General features: G+C 40.0%; 1 protein-coding gene across 2 annotated transcripts; it reads right to left on the reverse strand.

Moving 5' to 3' along the window:
* Window positions 1–210: 210 nt before the first annotated feature.
* Window positions 211–16,122, reverse strand: mapkapk5 (MAPK activated protein kinase 5). Of its 2 annotated transcripts, XR_014623137.1 has the most exons (15): window positions 15,145–16,122; window positions 13,524–13,597; window positions 9,661–9,736; window positions 8,429–8,526; window positions 8,224–8,332; window positions 7,831–7,920; window positions 7,425–7,520; window positions 7,249–7,329; window positions 6,898–7,085; window positions 6,490–6,610; window positions 6,242–6,372; window positions 5,816–5,931; window positions 5,503–5,607; window positions 5,178–5,312; window positions 4,579–4,668 (listed from the first exon to the last, which is right to left on the reverse strand). XR_014623137.1 is itself a non-coding variant. In XM_084359921.1 (14 exons), the coding sequence occupies exons 1-14, from the start codon at window positions 15,178–15,180 to the stop codon at window positions 4,574–4,576; spliced, it is 1,416 nt and encodes a 471-aa protein (XP_084216047.1). In that variant the 5' UTR covers window positions 15,181–16,120; the 3' UTR covers window positions 211–4,573. The 2 variants fall into 2 exon arrangements, 1 of the variants encoding a protein (XP_084216047.1); XM_084359921.1 differs by lacking the exon at window positions 5,178–5,312 and having other exon boundaries at window positions 211–4,668; window positions 15,145–16,120.
* Between the last annotated feature and the right edge of the window lie 1,701 nt (window positions 16,123–17,823).

A 17,823-nucleotide genomic window follows, 5' to 3' on the forward strand; every position in this document is an offset into this window, starting at 1 on the left:
ATTTGGGTTTTTCCCACATTACAGGCGCCAAACTAGAGATTATAATTAATTACTCAAAGCTTCTCACAGCAAGCCAAATTCCTATCATTAGTAAGTGTATGTGTGCAAACAAACGTGTCCTTTACATGTAAAGTAATGCGATTGTGAGCTGCGTGTAATTTTCAGCAGGAATGCACACTTAAAATATGCTGAAATACTCCAAACAATATGTTCAAAAGTCAGAGAATTTCTTTATTACAAAGTCAGCATGTTGATGACATTCCAGAGAAGACGGAAAGGGCAAAAGAAGAGACGCGTGGACAGAAATACAGCGAGTCTTCATGACAGATTCAGGAACATGCTACATAATGTGCCAGACCAGAAAAAAAGACAGAAAAAAGCAGAGAAAGGGCTCCAAACTTTCAAATGATTTCCTTTCCACTTCATTTCTGACTTCAACATAAACAGGAACGGCTGCTTCTGGTTTTCCGGTTGTTCTTCTTCCTTTTTACATCTCTGATGCCAAACCCAAAGAAACAAACTCAAAATATATCAAACTTTCTGTTCTTTTTGAGAAGCAACGGGAAAACATGTGGAGGACCGAAACTGCCAAAATCAAAAGTAATTAAAGAAATAAATGGCTCAATTAGTAAATGAATGTCATTAAATTCACCAAAAATATATATTATAATCATTTATAAAATGCTTTCTGTACTTATTTACCTTTGAAGTAATTCAACAATTTATTTACTTTCCCATTTTATTTATTAATTTATCAATTGTTAAATGCAAAGAGAAAATAATACAGAAATAAATGTGTAAGTGAATAAATACATTTAAAAATAAATGAATTAATCAATTTATTAATTAATCAAATTAATGAATACCTAATTCTCAATTTCATCTTTGGTGAATTTAATGGCATATGACTAGTTATTGAGCCATTTATTTAGTTTTGATTTTGGCAGTTACAATCCTCCAAACAAAGAGAAACAAATGTTGCTTATCAAGAGTGGAAGTGCCGGCTAAATCAGTTCTGCCATTCGGGTAATTTTTAATGAGCTGTTCAGGAGAGCTCGTATAAAACAAGACTTCTTGTCTCTCTTCTTTGAACAGAAAAGAGACGAAGTGACGAGTGGAAGCTACTTAACATTAGTGAAATACATCTGAATGTCAGTCTGAGGGAATCCTGCAGCAACAGGAGGAGAGGGATGAAGGGTCTTCAAAACCAACTGCCCTCTGGGATTTTCAGTAGCACTGAGCTAAATTGCATCTGAGCATGACCGTGTTTCCCTTAGCTTTTCATTTTTTACTATGGAGTATCAACGTCAGCATACATGCCTCGACTCTGCAGTACAAAATGCTAATCGATGATAATGCTCAATCAGGCAGCGCCCTGTGATTTAGGCCTCCAGAAACACAAAGCAGCTTCAGCAGACTCGACACAAGAAACACACATAAATTAATAACACACACATCCACACAGCAGCTTGAGGCTCCACTTTCAGTGAGCTCTGCTGATTCTGCAATACTGTAAGTTTGATTTGCTCTGCTACAAAATGTATGATCGACATAAAAATAAAAACTCGACTGCTGCACGTTAAAGCAAAGGTTTGACAATTCTGCCTGTTAAATATAAGGCCACAACACCGCTACAGCTCACTAATTAACATGTTCATGATCTCTTTTTTTGATTTTTACGAAAACTTAAAAAATGATGTGAATGAGCGCTAGATAGCAACTGCATTTCAAAGTGGTGTTTTCTGTGGGAGAAAGGAGCTTCTGTTGGTGCAGACTTTGGCCTTTTTAACTTTCAAGATCTTTTACATGCACAAGCTCCCCTATAACAGACTTAAGGACATGGGGTGAAAAGAACAAAAACGCACAAGAGGTCTCCATTTAGAAATAGTTTGGACTGTCAATAAATATTTATTGACCGTTTTACGCTTCAAAATTTGAAAAGGATTTTAAAAAACAAGATAAAATGTGTTAGTTTGTGAGCCGACAAGCAGTTTTTCTTACATTTGGACAGCCAGGTTAGCAGTTTTCAGTCTTTATGCTAAGCTAGGCTAACTGGCTGTGGCCTTATATTTAACGGACAGATCCAAGTGGTATCAAGCTGCTCATCTCGGGCAAAATCTCAGCAGTGAATAAGTATATTTTCCAATATGTTTAAATGTTTTTTTAATGCGTCAGTGGAGAAATAAGGGGAAACAAGCAAAGAAATTAAAAAATCTCCTTTTCGGAGGAGAGATTTCCCCCCAGATATGATGCTAATGCAAAGTGAATTTCAACAAAATCTTGCCAAACCAAATTGTGGAATGAAAACTCGCATGAAAACAAGCAAATCACAGCCGAAGGGGCAGATATCAATCAGTACTCACAATGATTTTGAGTTTCAACTTCATCCTGTAATTCATTTTCAGGATGAAGATGCCGCCCCAACAACAAGGCACATTAGAGTGTACAACTTAGCCATGTCATAACAAGGGCTTTTCAAACATAAAATGTGGTTAATAGGAAGTTTTTTTTCCCCAAGGAGACTGGATGACAATCCATCATCACAGACAGGCAAAATGAGCAAATGTTTGTTTTTTAAACCAAACTTAAATTAGAAATACAGACATACAAAATTGCACTTTTTCTTCATGTTGGTTACAAACGGTGTGGAAAAGAGGAGTTTACTGTCACCGCCCTGCGTCTCCATACCTGTCGTATCCATGAGCTGAGGAAAACCAGCCTTGTTTTAAGGTATGTGACACTGCAACAAGATAAACCCATTTCTTTCCAGATGGTTTACTTATCTCACGAAGCAGGAGAATTTTCACCCAATCGTTTGTTTATCACAGAATGTCGAAATCTGCAAAGTTTCACTGGACTGCAAGACACTGCAACCATGTTTGCTAATTACTGAGAATAGAAATGTCTTTTCATTAAGGTAAAAAACACCTTGATGAGGGGATTTTCTACCAAACTTCTGAGGATTTTTTTTAAATAAATAAAAAACATTATCGAGAAATAATCACCAGGCACTGAACAAGAGAACTCGTAGCCATCTAAACCCTGTTCTGTCGTGTCGACATGGCCTCATGAACAAGACAAATATCATCAGATATGACTAAAGCGCTAGAGCAAAGTCAATGATATGAAATTGGTTCAAACTAAAGGATGAGGATGAAAGACGGGCTGAGCGTTTGCTGGTATTCAGACCATTGAAATGGAGTAGGAAAGGTCAGACAGTAATACTGATGGACTGATACACACTATCTCACTACCATGCACTATGAATACATGATGACATCACTGCCCTATTGCACATTCAGTAGCACAACTGAAGTCCTAAGAGATCAGTTTATGGATGCTGATGCTGATCTGACGTTGACTACATTGTACCAAAATTGCCAGGAGTCTTTCGTGTGTGTGCTGGCTCCCAAGAGCGACTTAAATATTAACCAGCCCTGGTCTGAAATCCAGTAGGTTCAACTTGTACGTCACAGATTGCGTCACCTTCACAGATCAAGAGCTTTAACTGAAGACTAAACTTAAGACCGTTCAGAATCACATCAAAAATGGGAAGACATAAAAAGGCAAATATTTGAGATAATTTGCTTCATTTTTCTTGCCAGACAAACAGTATCATCACTTCATGAGTATGAGTTGGACTCCAGCTGAGCGTGAAAGGAAACGGCTCAACAATAAAGTTTTAACTGGAGCTTTCGTTCGCATCCAACGATCTGAAAAACCTCCATCTTTGAAAGGAAACCGTGAGAAGTTAGAAGCTTCAGAAAAGGCTTGCAAGTGGACCTCAGGTTAAACTGTTTTGGTCAAATAACACTGATCAGGACAAAACCCAGCCACAGTGCGTCAGTCTGCTTTGATCCATTAAGTGTCTTCTCTTTCCAGCATAAAAAGGGGATGTGACAAAATTAATCTGAGGCTGCACTTGTCTATTTCATCACACTCTCTTTTCTCTATTTCCACTCTACCTTGACCTCTGTACATCATAAAAGGCCAAGGGAAAGTTACACAAAAACAAAGATTTAGATAACTTAAAACGCAGTCTGAGATTCAGAGTGTGTGTGGAAGTACAACGTCACATCGTAGACAGCTTCTCTCTTAACTTTAAAGCCCACTGCCCGGCTACAACTTGGTATAAAATAATGGAACTCTTTCTTTAAATAAATACAATTCTTAGGATGGTTAAAAGAAAATAAAATAGAATAAAGTGAACTAACTGGGATAAAACACGTGACGCCTTGGACAAGCAGCTAATAAAAATTCCCTCCCAGAAAATAATTTCTTTAACTGATTTTTCTCTTCTTTTCTCTTTTTTTCTTTTTTTTGCAAAAATGAAAATATAGTTTGTTTTTTTCAATTTTCTTTGCAAGTGTCCATTTAAAAAAAAATTATAGTACCAATGAGTCCTCTTTGAAATATATCTACAGCTGTACAATAGGTCTTGCAAGTGGATTCATGAAAAAAAACAAAAAAAAAACATTAGCGCATCATTTTACATAAAAAAGCCTCTTTACAGATATGGGTTAAAAAGGGTCATAATAAACAATATAAAAAGAAGATAGAAAGACAGCGTTTGCTAATGAGATTCTTCAAGATTCGTTTTCTCTTCAATGGCCTGTTTCACTATTTCAGCCAACTTCAGGCGGTCGACTTTATCAGAGAAGGATCGACCTGCGGAGAAAAAGAAGGTGGTTAAGGACCTTCGTAAACAACAACAACAACACATAAATGAGAAAATGATGAACTCCATTAACTGGAGAGGAGATCAGGAATGTGTTCCTTAAAGCAGCAATACACAACTTTGTGCTTTGACTCATCGTTCAGACTCTTTTAAATGCCTTGGGACAGACTTTTATGTATTTGGTGTAGTCTGGAGTCTATGGGATCAAATAACATAAACATGATCCCATAGGCATCCAAGAATTGAGGTAAACCAAGTAAGTAAACTGAGGAAATGCCTTTTTCTGAGGGGAGACACGCAGTTTCAGAGTGTAAAAAAAAATAATGAATTAAAGTGATATCTTGGTTAGTCCAAAACTGGAAAATAATCAGTTTACGGTCTTGTAAACCAAAGAAAAGCAGTTGATCCACACGCAAGTTTGGCAATTTAGCTTAAAAATGACTTAATCAGTGAACACATTCATTATCGATTCATTTTCGGTTGTTTTGAATTAACTGACCTATCACTTTTACTTTACTTCACCGGTAATCAATCAGTCCTCAGCATTTCAACATCACATCAGGTTTGAGCTGCTATGTCACATTTGGATTATTTATTAGTTGATATGGACAACTGAGCTGTGTTGTAACTGCAACTGATTAAATAAACAACAAGGAAAAGAAAACTATTTAATAGTTATGTTATTCACTGTTAATTCATCTGACATCACAAACATGAGACGGACAACCACAGGTCCTTTCTTAAAGCTGCTTTGTTTTTATCTGTTAAATACAAAAGAGAATGAAGAGAATTTTTAGATCAAGATCAGATGAAATGGTACTGACCGTCCCAGCTGAGGCCCTGCAGGCCGTCTCTCAGCAGTTTACAGTCTCTGTTAACCCTCCAGGCTTCATACATCACCTCATTCAGCTTCTCATCCTCGTTCTCTCCTGCACAAACAAAAACGTCCACTTTAGAAGCTGCGAGAGCTACAACTTCACAATCATTCCTCATTATTATTTTCTAGCTTATTTCCGTAAGTTAAGTTTAATGTGCACTCCAACAGTAAAAAAAATGTTTCTTCATTTAATGAAATGACTGAAAAACAAACACGACTTCAGGAGAAATAAAGATCTGGCATCATGTGGGTTTACTGACCAGCTTGTGGTAGTATACACTGTGCAATGACGTCTCGTAACTTCTCCACCGCTACGTTTGAGTCTTCCCCTCCGTTCTCTGGGTCATGAATGAAGAAACTGTCACTGGGCTTCGGGCTGCAACACGGAAACAAGAACACACTTTAATCGAATAAAAGGACTCCCAAAATACATAATCATAAGACCAGACTAGGGACTACTTGGACAGTCAGAGACACAATTAGAAGAAGTAGTAAGTAAAACAGGAGTAAAACATTGCTGTAGGTAGGTATGTCAGTAGAAACATCAGAAAATATTATCACACTACCCACACTGAGCTACTGTACCTCATCAGTGCATTAATCACGTTCTAATTTTACACATTCAAATGTGTTTACAGGCCTTGAGTAGTGCTGCTGTATGTGTGAAAAAACAAAAGCCATCATACCCTAGTAGTTTCCGCTTCCTGAGGATTGGGTTGTTGACAGAGTTTAAGGGCTTCAGGCTGACGTTCAGATCCTGAATTCTCATGTTGGCCAACTGCTCTGCGTGGGCCTGCTGGATACCTGCGACTACCGCCTTGGAAGGGAAGAGGACGCCAAGTGAGTTATCCGACTAACTTTCAACACTGGCCTCTGTGGGTCAGTTTAGTCAGGAACAGCTGCCAGATTTTGCACCCTTTAACTTCCAACTCACCTTGTCCATCATCATCTGGGCGGAGGGCAGCACGTTATCGAGGGCTTCGGTGCAGTTGAGCCAAGGGTGAGCCAAGACTCCCTCAATAGTCAGCCTCTCCTCTGGCTTCACCTTCAGCAGCCTGCAGGGAACAGACAAGGATGGGAGGAGGCACACATTATTGGACGGAGAAAGGATGAATGAAGAAGGTAAGAATGAGAGTGAGGAAGTAGGAGGAAAGGAAATATGGGCAGGATAGTGGGGACAATAACAAATATAATATAGAATGCAGGAATATAGCATTAAAGGTATTTAACCGTTTATTTAGCTAAATGTGGCTTGTAGCTGTTACAATGGAGAGGCATGCTGCGTTTGGAGGGAATAAGATGAGACAGCCAGACCACAGCAGGGGAAAAGAAACAGACTCACTTGCGTACGATGTCCTTGGCCATCTCAGAGATCTGGCTCCACTCATCTTCAGGGAAGTCGAAGCTGCCCGTCATGATCTTCTTCCTCATGTCCTTCGGGATGGTGCGACTGTGGTGCTTGGAGTAGAACGGAGGATAGCCACACAGCATCACGTAGATGATCACACCGAGAGACCACAAGTCACAGCTCTGAAGAACAATTGAAAGAGAAAAATATTTTAATATTATTTAGAGCGTACATTCAGAAGGGAAATTTGTATGAAACCTAGCACAGTCCGGAAAAAAAACATTAAATTAAATTTGAAGAATGATACTTGCTGCTAAGCTAAATCTCAACAGACTTGAGTCTCACCTTGTTATAGGTATAAGGAGTGGGTGAGGTAGGTATAATTCCAGACTTTTCCTTCTGGTGTCTTCTTTGAGCCTCAAGTACCTGAAAAGAAATAACAACAGGAGGGAAACATGATGGAATCTGTGCATGTATATTTAACAAGTATATATCGGATTAATTCTAACTGAGCTTTTTACCTGAGGTGCTACGTAGTAGGGAGTGAACTGAGGGGTCATCAAGTCTCCTTGATCAATTTTGGCAAAGCCAAAGTCACACAACTTCACAGGTGCATCCTGTGGAAAAGACAATCACAGAGCGAGCAGCATGAACGTGGAGTAGCTTTCAGTAAAAAAAAAATCTAATTTTGCTTGTGTCTCAGGGGCTTTAGTTTCAGGAAGATCACTGTGTTGCCAGACGAAAGGTGAATTGCAAAGTCTAGCACAGCAAATGCAGATTGGGTATCTACAAATCCTCAACACCATCTTTATGCCAAATACAGCCAGTAAATTTCACACAGATGCTGTGTGCTTACTTAGCACAAAAGCATCAGCGTCAGTAGTGGTTCACTTTAAAAACCTGCAATTTGCAACTTCAGCTACCTACCAGAGAGTTGTCTTTGAAGAGTAGGTTCTCTGGCTTCAGGTCGCGATGTGCAATATTTAGGGAGTGACAATGTTCCAAGGCTTGACTGATCTGCAGGAGGAAGAGACATCAGACTGAGTGACCACTCCATGTGTGTGTGTGTCAAAGCAGCCTTTAAACACACTTGATTTAAACTGGTGATGTGTGTTGCTTTCTTTTGACCCTGTGTCTCACTGTTTGACTGCCTCATTTGCTGCTTTATCCATGAAGGGACTGCGAGATATGTTGTTACACAAAAAGAAACACGCAGACAAGACAAGACATAAACATCTTAATATCTAGAGAATTACACTTTAAGAGTCTAACAGTCTTGACTCCTGGCATACTAAAGTGTGTGTGTGTGTCTTCAGCTACCTGTTTGGTGACCTGGCTGGCCATCTTTTCAGTAAAGTGCCTGTGCTGACTGATTCTGTGGAACAGCTCGCCGCCCTCCATCATCTCCATGACGATCAGGAGCCTCGCTCTGTCAGAAAAAACAAGAGAGGAGGAGCCGATGGTCAGAGGAAACAGCATAAGAGAGGAGGTGGATTGATGTACAGTTAAAAAGAAATCTCTTTACCTCGGGCTGGACTCGTGTGGGAACTGGACACTGTTGGCGTAAACCTCCAGGATTTGCACTATGTTTGGGTGGTTGGCACACATCATATGAAGACGCACCTGCATGGAAGAAAATCAAACACTAACTATGTATGCAATCATTCGTTTTGTTTGCATTTAAAACTAGAAGAAATAGGTGCAACACAGAACAGCGTTTTCAACTCAAGAAGACTGTTATGAAAAAGGTTTATCCCACCATGATATATGTAGTTTATACCCTGATAGCAATACATATGGTAGCACAGTACAGTCTGATCCAATATTGTGATCAAAAGTAGTCCTGCCCATTGATTTGTGACACTTCCCAGCACCCACAATGATGTAATACAACAAGAGATATTGACTTTGCTGATTATGGAGAGCCTACAAACTCTATAATGTCACTGATATGGTCTCTTTTATATGTGGGCCAGCCCTAACTGCTTAAGGACTTGTTTACTGCCCTTTTCTTTCATATTTACAGACAAGAATTACCACCTTGTGGTTGTATGCCTTTTGCGTGCCAGTCAAGTTACTAATCCTGAGCTGTGGCATTTAAAAATGGCAGGAGCATTTTTTTGCAGAACATTACGATGTCAGAGTGAAGTTGACCTTTGACCTTTTGGACATATAATATCACAACTTCATCATTTTGGATGGATGGACAGAAGGCGAATGTGAAAACATGAATTCATAATGCCTCCGGCCACCTCTATTGCTGGCGCAGAGGCATAAAAAGGTCAGGGGTTTTTTTGTGCATGTGTGTGAGCAAGAATCTGCCTCTCGTTCAACCAACTATTGAACGAGAACACAGCATGTATCCGAGGTGCAGCCTCATTTACAAAGATGTTAATAGCGGCTGAAGAATACATTGCTGAGTGGAAATAATCTGCGTGTGCAGTCAGTGACAGCTCTCGCAGTTCAGCAGTGAGAGCTTGTGTGAACCAAGTCCGTGTTGCTTGTTTTGACTGCGTGTCTCCCTGCTGTGTAAGCGGCTTGATCAAAACAGAAGGCTGCTAATGACATGAAGAGGCTGCTAGACACACTGTTCACCACCGGAAAACAGCGATACAGACAAGGAAAGATGAGGACAGAAAACAGGAATTAATAAAGACTGATAACAGGCAGGCAGACAGACCAAAAGCATATTGATGATACAGCCCAAAACAACAGACAACAGACATCAATCACGACTGCGACAGTGTTTCCTCTAACCTCATTTCTGGCCTTGGGGCGATCAATGAGGATCTTCAGGGCCAGGCGTTCCTGAGTTGACTTCTTCACACAAACTCTGAACAGGAAGAAAACAGGACAAACATCTCAGTCAACATGATAACCGCATTTGTGTCAGAGATGTGATCATGTATGCAAAGAATCTATAAGGTTGTTTCTTTCATCTTATTTTCAGGCGTTTCCTTTACAAATCATTCAAGTCATGTGTTCTAAATCCTTGTCTGCTAAATGTAATCACTTTATCTGTATATCAAATACACAGCCAGGCATTTTGTCGCCATTCTTGTTTGTATGGTAAAGAAACGAGACCATAATCAAGTACATGTATCTATACAACCCGAAACCACAAATCTGTCTCAGAGGGGATCAAATGTTCAGTGAAAGGCCAGACAGTATCGTCACAAACAAAACACAGCTGGTATTAATATGTGGCCTAATAAAGAATCCAGTGTGTGTGTGTGTGTGTCTATCCTCTGCTTGTTCCTCTACTGATGTGCGGTCATCTTTGATATCAATAAAAGGTATAATGTTCAAGAGAGCCATTGATCTCTTACCATTACCCTTCAATGAAAGTTAAAATTACCTTACTCAACACCACCTGACAGCATCCAACTCTTCATTGAAGCATTATGATCAAGGTTCTTACAGCTTTATTAGAGTAAAATTCAAGCACTCAACTAAACCCAAAATTGTCTCGAAGCCTTTATCATCTAATCTAAATTGTTACTAAATGTACATCAAACATAAATATAAATCCCAACCAACAGTCCAACCAAATTATCTCATAAGTTTTAGGATTTTTGTGTGTGTATGAATGTTAATTGACATTTGGCTTTTGGCTTTTTTACTAGCCTGTGGGTTGTGTTTCTACTCATTCAGCATTTCCCCTCATAATTGTTCTCTCTTTTCTTTTCTTTGTTTTGATTGACTTGATGTCATTGTAAAGGAGGGTTACCCCACGTTGATCTCTTGAGTATAAATAAAGGTTTGATTGATTGATTTTTAAAAAAATGAAGTTTACAGGATCACTTTATACACACACTATTTTACCAGATGTTCATATCAACTTTGATTTGTATGTTTAGATCATGATTATCTTATTCTTGCTCATTTCAACACCAGGAGATAACTTCCAAATATGACAATTGATTTGTTTCATTTTTCAAATACTGAAAGATATTTCCCTCACAGGTCGAGACGAAACACGATTATGTTGAAAATAATCAAGCATTTCTAAAAGGAGTATCATCTCATTCAAGCATATTACTATCCTTGAAAACGTATCTTTTACAATTAAGCATTTTCTAAACCTCCAAGACAACAGTTTTTTTTTTTTATTTTAATTTTTTTATTATGTTTCTGTTGGGTTGAATCAGACCTATGTATCATCTGATACTGGCTTATTACAGTTAAATCAGTATCTGTGCACACGTCAGGTGATAAGTATTAAGAAATTGCAGGACATAAAGAAACACTGTTGCCACTGCATAATTTGTCCACCGGAGAGCACTGACAAGTTGTTTTGTTCAACGGTGACATGTATGGTCACAAGCTGAGATCCACATGTCTTTCAGTGTTGGACCCAAACTCTTTTAATGGTCAGACTGCAGTTTGAACATGAGTTAGTGGTGCTTAATTTCTAATCTTTATGTAATTGGATTTGAGCTTTATTGTTAATGTTTGTTTACTTGAATATGGTTCTGCAGGTGTTATACATTTCCACTTGGTAAAATGTGCTGTGAGGTTAAATTTGGCCTGATAGAGGCTATCAGCTGACTTGCTCGAGTTACGAGCAATATTTTGTCAACATCACAGGTTGTTGTGGGAAATATGAATCTTATCTGCATCTTTGGAATTAAGGTTAAAGTAAATAGTGTGAGTCTGACCTAAGATTTTTATAGATTTATGTTCATGGTTGAGAGAAAATCTGAATATATATCTCCTGTTGACGGTTTCCTTTAGGATTGCAGCAGATAACTGAATAAATATAAACCACAGGGGTTTATATTTCATTTCCTAAAGCAGTCTTGACACCTTTCTGCCTCCTCTCAGCAAAAAGGACTCAAATATTCACTTTAAACAGCAACCTCTAAAAACTCAGATTACGCTATTACAGCATTACTGTGAGAAACACTCTGCTTCGGCCAAAGTTCACTTCACTGGAAAGCAATACCTTCCTAATGAATCACAGAGTTAGATGGAGGGGGCTGGTACAGTAAACAGCACGAATGTGTGAGTAACGATGAGAATCAAAACACATTCATATCAGGCAAAAGTCTCCATGAATCAGAGCCTCTAATACCAAGTTAGACAATATGATACGGGGTAAGCATAAGAGTTGCAGAGAAAGAAACAAAGACCTGGCATGAATCATCAGAGTTTAGGAGTGTGTTTACTGATGAGTCACTATCTCCGTATTCTTGTCACTTGAGGCCAAAACTACACACGTTAGGAAATAACAAGTATCTCTCTGCTGATCCAGACCAACAGTAGCTTCAAAGTGCAGAATGGGCAGGAGGAATCAGTGACACACACTGATATATTACAGCAGGAATCAGCAGGGTAGTCAGGCTTGCAGAGAAAAAAACTGCACAAAGCAGAAACGGACTTATAAAGCTGTTTGGGCAGCCTCTGCCTCTCTGTAATGTTTGGCATTAACTGAATAAATCTTACAATTTCAAATACTGGTAATAAGAGATATTAGCTACTATTACCAATTTCAGTTCAGGTTGTAAACCAATATCTCCAGTGTCTTCTCTTTGGCAATAACAGAGAAAAGTCTTGCATCCACTATTTGAATGCATCTTCTCAAAAGGTTAATTGCTTTGCACACAGTGTCATTAATAGCATGCAATGACTTAAAACTGCCAAAGGCAAAGAACGCAACATAAATACACTTTAAATCAAAGATTAATATGACCTTAAGAAACAGGCTATGATACTTCCACTCAAATGTGTGAGGGACAAAGGTTTGGGGTTGGATTCAGGTCGAGGACGCTGCAGCTACATGTTTCTGAGCCAAATGAGCCACCACCAACCACAACAGAAACAGTGCCAAACATCTCTGTATTAAGCCTCAAGTTGTGATGGTGCTACACACCATTAGTTGGTCCAGATGGGTCAAGTGACAAGCATCTGGCCCTGTCATATTCTCAGTGTGTGTTAATGTGTCATGGATAAAGTCAGATTGTGCCGAGGAATTCGTGCCACAGTGAACACGATGCAATAAAAACACAGGAGAAGCAGAAACCAGTAGAAACATGTAGGAAGGTTTTTTTTGGCAGCAGTCACAAAGTGTGTCCAGTCAACAGCCCAGTTAAAAAATAATCTGCTCTGACATCATACTTGAATCCAGCTGTGTGCCAAAAGTGTACAGCAACATTCACAGATGTGGTTTTAGTCATGCACATGAAGGGCTGTGGAATACATCAATATTTAACTCTATCTTTAATCCTATCATGGGGTTTTATAATATTCTGAGTCATGTTATATTTTTTTTTAGATCCAAGCAAAACTAGAAAGAGGGCTCTGCTCTCACAGCTTGGTTTCACCCAGGGCTTACGTCAACCAGTAAATTAAAAAACGACAACTCCAATCGATAACCCACTAACAATTAAACAGGTGATTTCCCAATCACAAACTGATGATGTCTCCTGGTTATGTAATACCACTTGTCCTAGTTTAGTAAAGACATTTTGTTTACACAATCGTGCTCTGGCAGCACCAGTCTGACATCAATCTGATGCAACACAAACGCTTTGACGTCGGGAGAAAAGATCGTATTTAGAGACTGGAGAAACACCACGGCAAGAAGTACTTCTTAAGGCTCTCTTTCTCCCACTCACCTGACAGGTCCACTGATGCCGGCTCCCAACTTCTGTGTCCAGTTAATGTTGTACTCATCTAGAATGGAGGTCTCCTGTGTGGCAGAGAATCAAATCAAACAAACACTTTTCAATGTATAAATGCGGTATTTTTCCTCATATAAACATGTCAAAAGATCTGTTTAGTTGCCATCTCAGAGACACCATCAGACAACACACCCCTGTCCCTGGGACACTGGGATGTTTAACAAATCTATGGATCCCTTTTACTTTTCACAGTTATCAGCATAGTCCTCACAGTGCCAACAAAACCCCCACGAGACAGAAAAAGAAAAACATTCTGTCAAAATCATCCCCAATTACTGTCAGTAGAGAATATCAACTGAGTCTTTGGTTTATCTAGACTGTTTACAAAAGATTTTCTACTGTGTAAGACAGCATAATGTTGTAATGTAATGTTTGCACTGGGTTGTGTATTAGCCATCGTGTCCATCATCACCTGTCTAGTGTTTTACGAAAGCTAATCCCTAACACAGATTATTACTGAAAGAAAGACAGTTTGGCTGCTATAAACTCGGCCACTGCTGCCTAAAAAAAAGGATAATAAAAAGGAAGATGAGCTATTCATGATGCTATTCAAATAGGAAGGAACAACTGTGACATTCGTGATCTACCAGGTTGAAAAGCCGGTGCTTGAATTGGTTTGTCATATTTCCAACTTTATTCTGTATTCAAATTATGACTGTTAACTGGCAAACCTTCTGGGTTTCCTCCTTTCCTGACACTATATTGGTCTTAGCCAGCACAACCACTTCATTGTGTGCCACTGCCAACAGCTACCATAATGTCTCCTCCCCACTGTCCCTACCAGTCCAATCTAGGATTCATGGTGGTTATGTAACACAGGACAAGAGGCTGGTATTTACTACACAACAACCCAGGGGTCTTTACTTCAAATCGTTGAAGGATCTGATTTCACTATTCCCAACATTGGCAGGATGATGGATCCAACAAAGTTCGGTCTCTTAACTCTAAAGTTTTTCTCAATTCAGCTATCAATAAGCTCTGAGCCGTTATCATGATTATATCTTGGCTCCAGGGTCTTCATACCAGAGAGCCTGAGTTAAACCCAAAGATAGCAAGCCAACCCGCTAATCTTTCTTCAAGATAACGGTCCCAGTGTGTGTTGCAGTTCTCAGCGTCGTGGCCCCAGTCAACCCAGCATTAGGCACATTCTGACCCAACTGGAAGAGATCACATTTTACTGCTGACATAAATGTCCTGGCAGCGGCAGGCTGAGAGGAGAAGGCCAGGCACAAATCCCAGGGCACAAGTGTATACGAGTGTTGCCAGTGACTGTAACCACGCTGGATAGATCCAAGCTCCACAGCAATCTTTATCAAGGTTAAAACTTTGCATGACACACTGTCCATGATTCACATTTTTGCTATTTTGGGTACAAATCCATGACTCACACCACAAGACATTTTAGTGTAGACGTCACTGGAATCATTAGATCATCATATGTGGCCTAAAACTGACAATCATGTAAACATTCAAACTTCAATAATAGAAAGACCAAAAGTGATTACTGCTACAGAGCTGCAATGTGTACTTGCATGAAGGGTTTTGTTGAACTTACCTTGATGAACTTGTCTGCGTTGTTGTCCTCCGACATGGTGTCTGCTCTTGACAGATGAAGTCTGTCTCGTCAATCTCAGACAGTTGACAGTGGAAACAAAAAGTCTTTCTCTGACCTTCACAAAGTTTAGGTCTTGCAACCCCGGGCTTGACCAAGACTTGTTACAACACTACTGATGACAGCAAAGGCCCATTAGAGCATAATGATATTCGGCCACCAGTCACCCAAAGCTGGGTTTCGTTCCCCTGGAGACCTGAAGCCCTCCAGCCGTTGCGATGTCGCGTCAGATCAGGCGAGCTCGGCTCACAACCTCCAGGTCCGACTCGCTCTTCAAGTCGTCTTAAATTCACTGTAGTGACCATGTAGAGTGCCAGACTCCGAGCACGGTAACCAGAAAAGCCGAAGACGAGCCCAATGTGGACTGGCCCACCACTTTTGGAGGGGCACGAAGTGTATTTATAGCCAGCGCAATGAGAGCAGTGCTCTGCTAACGCTGCGAAGACACAGGGGACCGGCTAAGTTGCTGTTAGCCTGCTTGCTAGCAAGTGAGCTGGTGCCACTCCATCCCACGGTTAAGGCAGATGATTACACAACAAAGGCGATCCTGAAAGATGCGGTAGACCACAGCTACTATCTGAAAAACGCCGGTACTGTTCTCGATGAGCGCTCGGTTGATCTGACACAACAAGCACACCGTGTTCCCAAAAGCAGAGCAGCCTATTATGTCGTCGAGTCGAGTCTGCTAACGGGCTAACGAGTTAGCTCAGGTGGCAAGTTCGTTTTCCGGCTCTACTCGGAGCCAGAGATGATAACATTCTCCAGTGAGACAGTGTAATAAAAAGGAGCGCTCGTACGGAACATTTACACCATCTCAGTGATGGAAATGGTTCATGGAAAATGTGTTCAGAGGTGACCAGGGAGACACACGCATCTCTGGACTATTTTGCTAATCCCATATCTTCTAGTCAGTGGAAATACACAACCCGAGTCGGCACTACGCAGTAGCAGTCCGTGTAGATCGCCTGATGAAAATCATCGACGCCTTGTATACATTTGGCTAATATGTGGATGTGTATTGATTATCTGTCAATAAATATACATTTTTGATACGTATGAAGTAGGTCTTGGTCAGTACATTTTAAACTCAACTGTTTTTAAATGTTTATCAAAAATACTCTTGAAGTGGCCAGACTCTGATGGGTCCTTATGAGGTCCCAGTTTTTTTTTTAAATGAAACTTTATTAACAATTTATTTTGTGTACAAAACAAGGTAAATACAGTATTGAAATATTTACCACTGAACATACACACATTAAATTAAAATAAAGAATAACTAAAATAAACAAAAAAAGTAATTTCTGTTTTAGATTTTAAAAAATGATATCATCACACAAAAAGGTCAACCAAATATTTTAGCACTTAACCAATTATGTGAGTCATCCCAAAACGTTTTGGTGAATGTGAACAAGAAGAATAAGTAGTCACCTTTACAAAAATAACTAGCAGGGCTGATGGGCTGACCCTGTTATTCGACATATTTGACACAAGGGCCGCCTCCCATCAGGACCCCCACCCCCCACCCCCTCAACCATCATAGCTGATCAGGTGAGATAGAAAAAGGACCACAAACACTCCACTCAGGAAATGCTACAGGCCCTGACAGTGTGAGCATGGGGGTGCTCGAGGTATATGCTGTACAGCTGTGTGGAGTCCAGCAGCACATTTTCAACCCTGACACTGAGACTGGAAAAGGCCCCCATGCTGTTGAAGACATAATGCCAGGTCTCAGTACCCAAGATATAGCATGTACAAGTCCTAAAAGACTACAGACCCTTGGCCCTGACATGCCATGTGATGAAGACCCTTGAGAAACTGATACTCTCCACCCAGTGGTCAGACCATAGCTGGACCTTCTTCAGATTGTCTACCAGGCGAACATCGAAGTGGAAGGTGCCATTATTTACTTGCCAAACCTGGACAATGCTGGGAGCACAGCAAGGTTCATTTTCTTTGAGTTCTCTAGTGCTTTTACTGCACAGTCTGATGCTGTTGTGAGACAAGCTCAGGGCCATGCAGATGAACACCTTACTTGCATCCTGGATGATGGATTACCCGACCTGCAGACCACAGTTTGTAAGACTGAGGAACTGAGTGTCAAGAGCTGTCTTCCCCCAGGGGACTGTCCTCTAAAACCTTCCTGTTTACTTCATACTCCTGTCAGCTACAGCACGGAGTCATGGCAAGTGCAGAAGTTCCTCAAGCTAGTCATTCTTTGTTTCTACTGTTTTTCTATCCACAAGCACTTATTGCACAATTTTTAGGCACACCTGTAACCCATAATCAAATGCAATAGCAGTGCAGTAAACCCCACCTTTGCAAACCTCACAGAGCAAAGTGTTTCTATTATTACCCCCTTTTTGTCCACATGAGGGGGACAAAATATGTGCACAATACAATGTCTATTTTGAATTACATCAGAGCTTGTCAAGTCTTGAATAAGCTTACAAAGACTCACTGTAGGTATTTTGCCGTATGTGCTCATGCAAATGTTTTGGTCAGAAAAAAACTGCTGAAAGTAGTGCTTGAGACGTGATTAGTATAAAATGGAAAATTATAAAATGCATCTAACATATGGTCATTGTCGAACTCGAAAAAATGTGAAAGTCGATGAATGTTATT

Source organism: Pagrus pagrus (assembly GCF_965226575.1).
Source record: "Pagrus pagrus genome assembly, chromosome: 8".
Classification (NCBI taxonomy): Eukaryota; Metazoa; Chordata; class Actinopteri; order Spariformes; family Sparidae; genus Pagrus; species Pagrus pagrus.

Coding starts and splice junctions, on each gene's coding strand:
- mapkapk5 (XM_084359921.1), bottom strand. CDS start 15,180: ATGTCGGAGGACAACAACGCAGACAAGTTCATCAAG. Junction 13,598..15,144: donor ACGCAGACAAGTTCATCAAG/GTAAGTTCAACA, acceptor TCTGCCACACAG/GAGACCTCCATTCTAGATGA. Junction 7,086..7,248: donor CTCCTTATACCTATAACAAG/GTGAGACTCAAG, acceptor ATTGTTCTTCAG/AGCTGTGACTTGTGGTCTCT.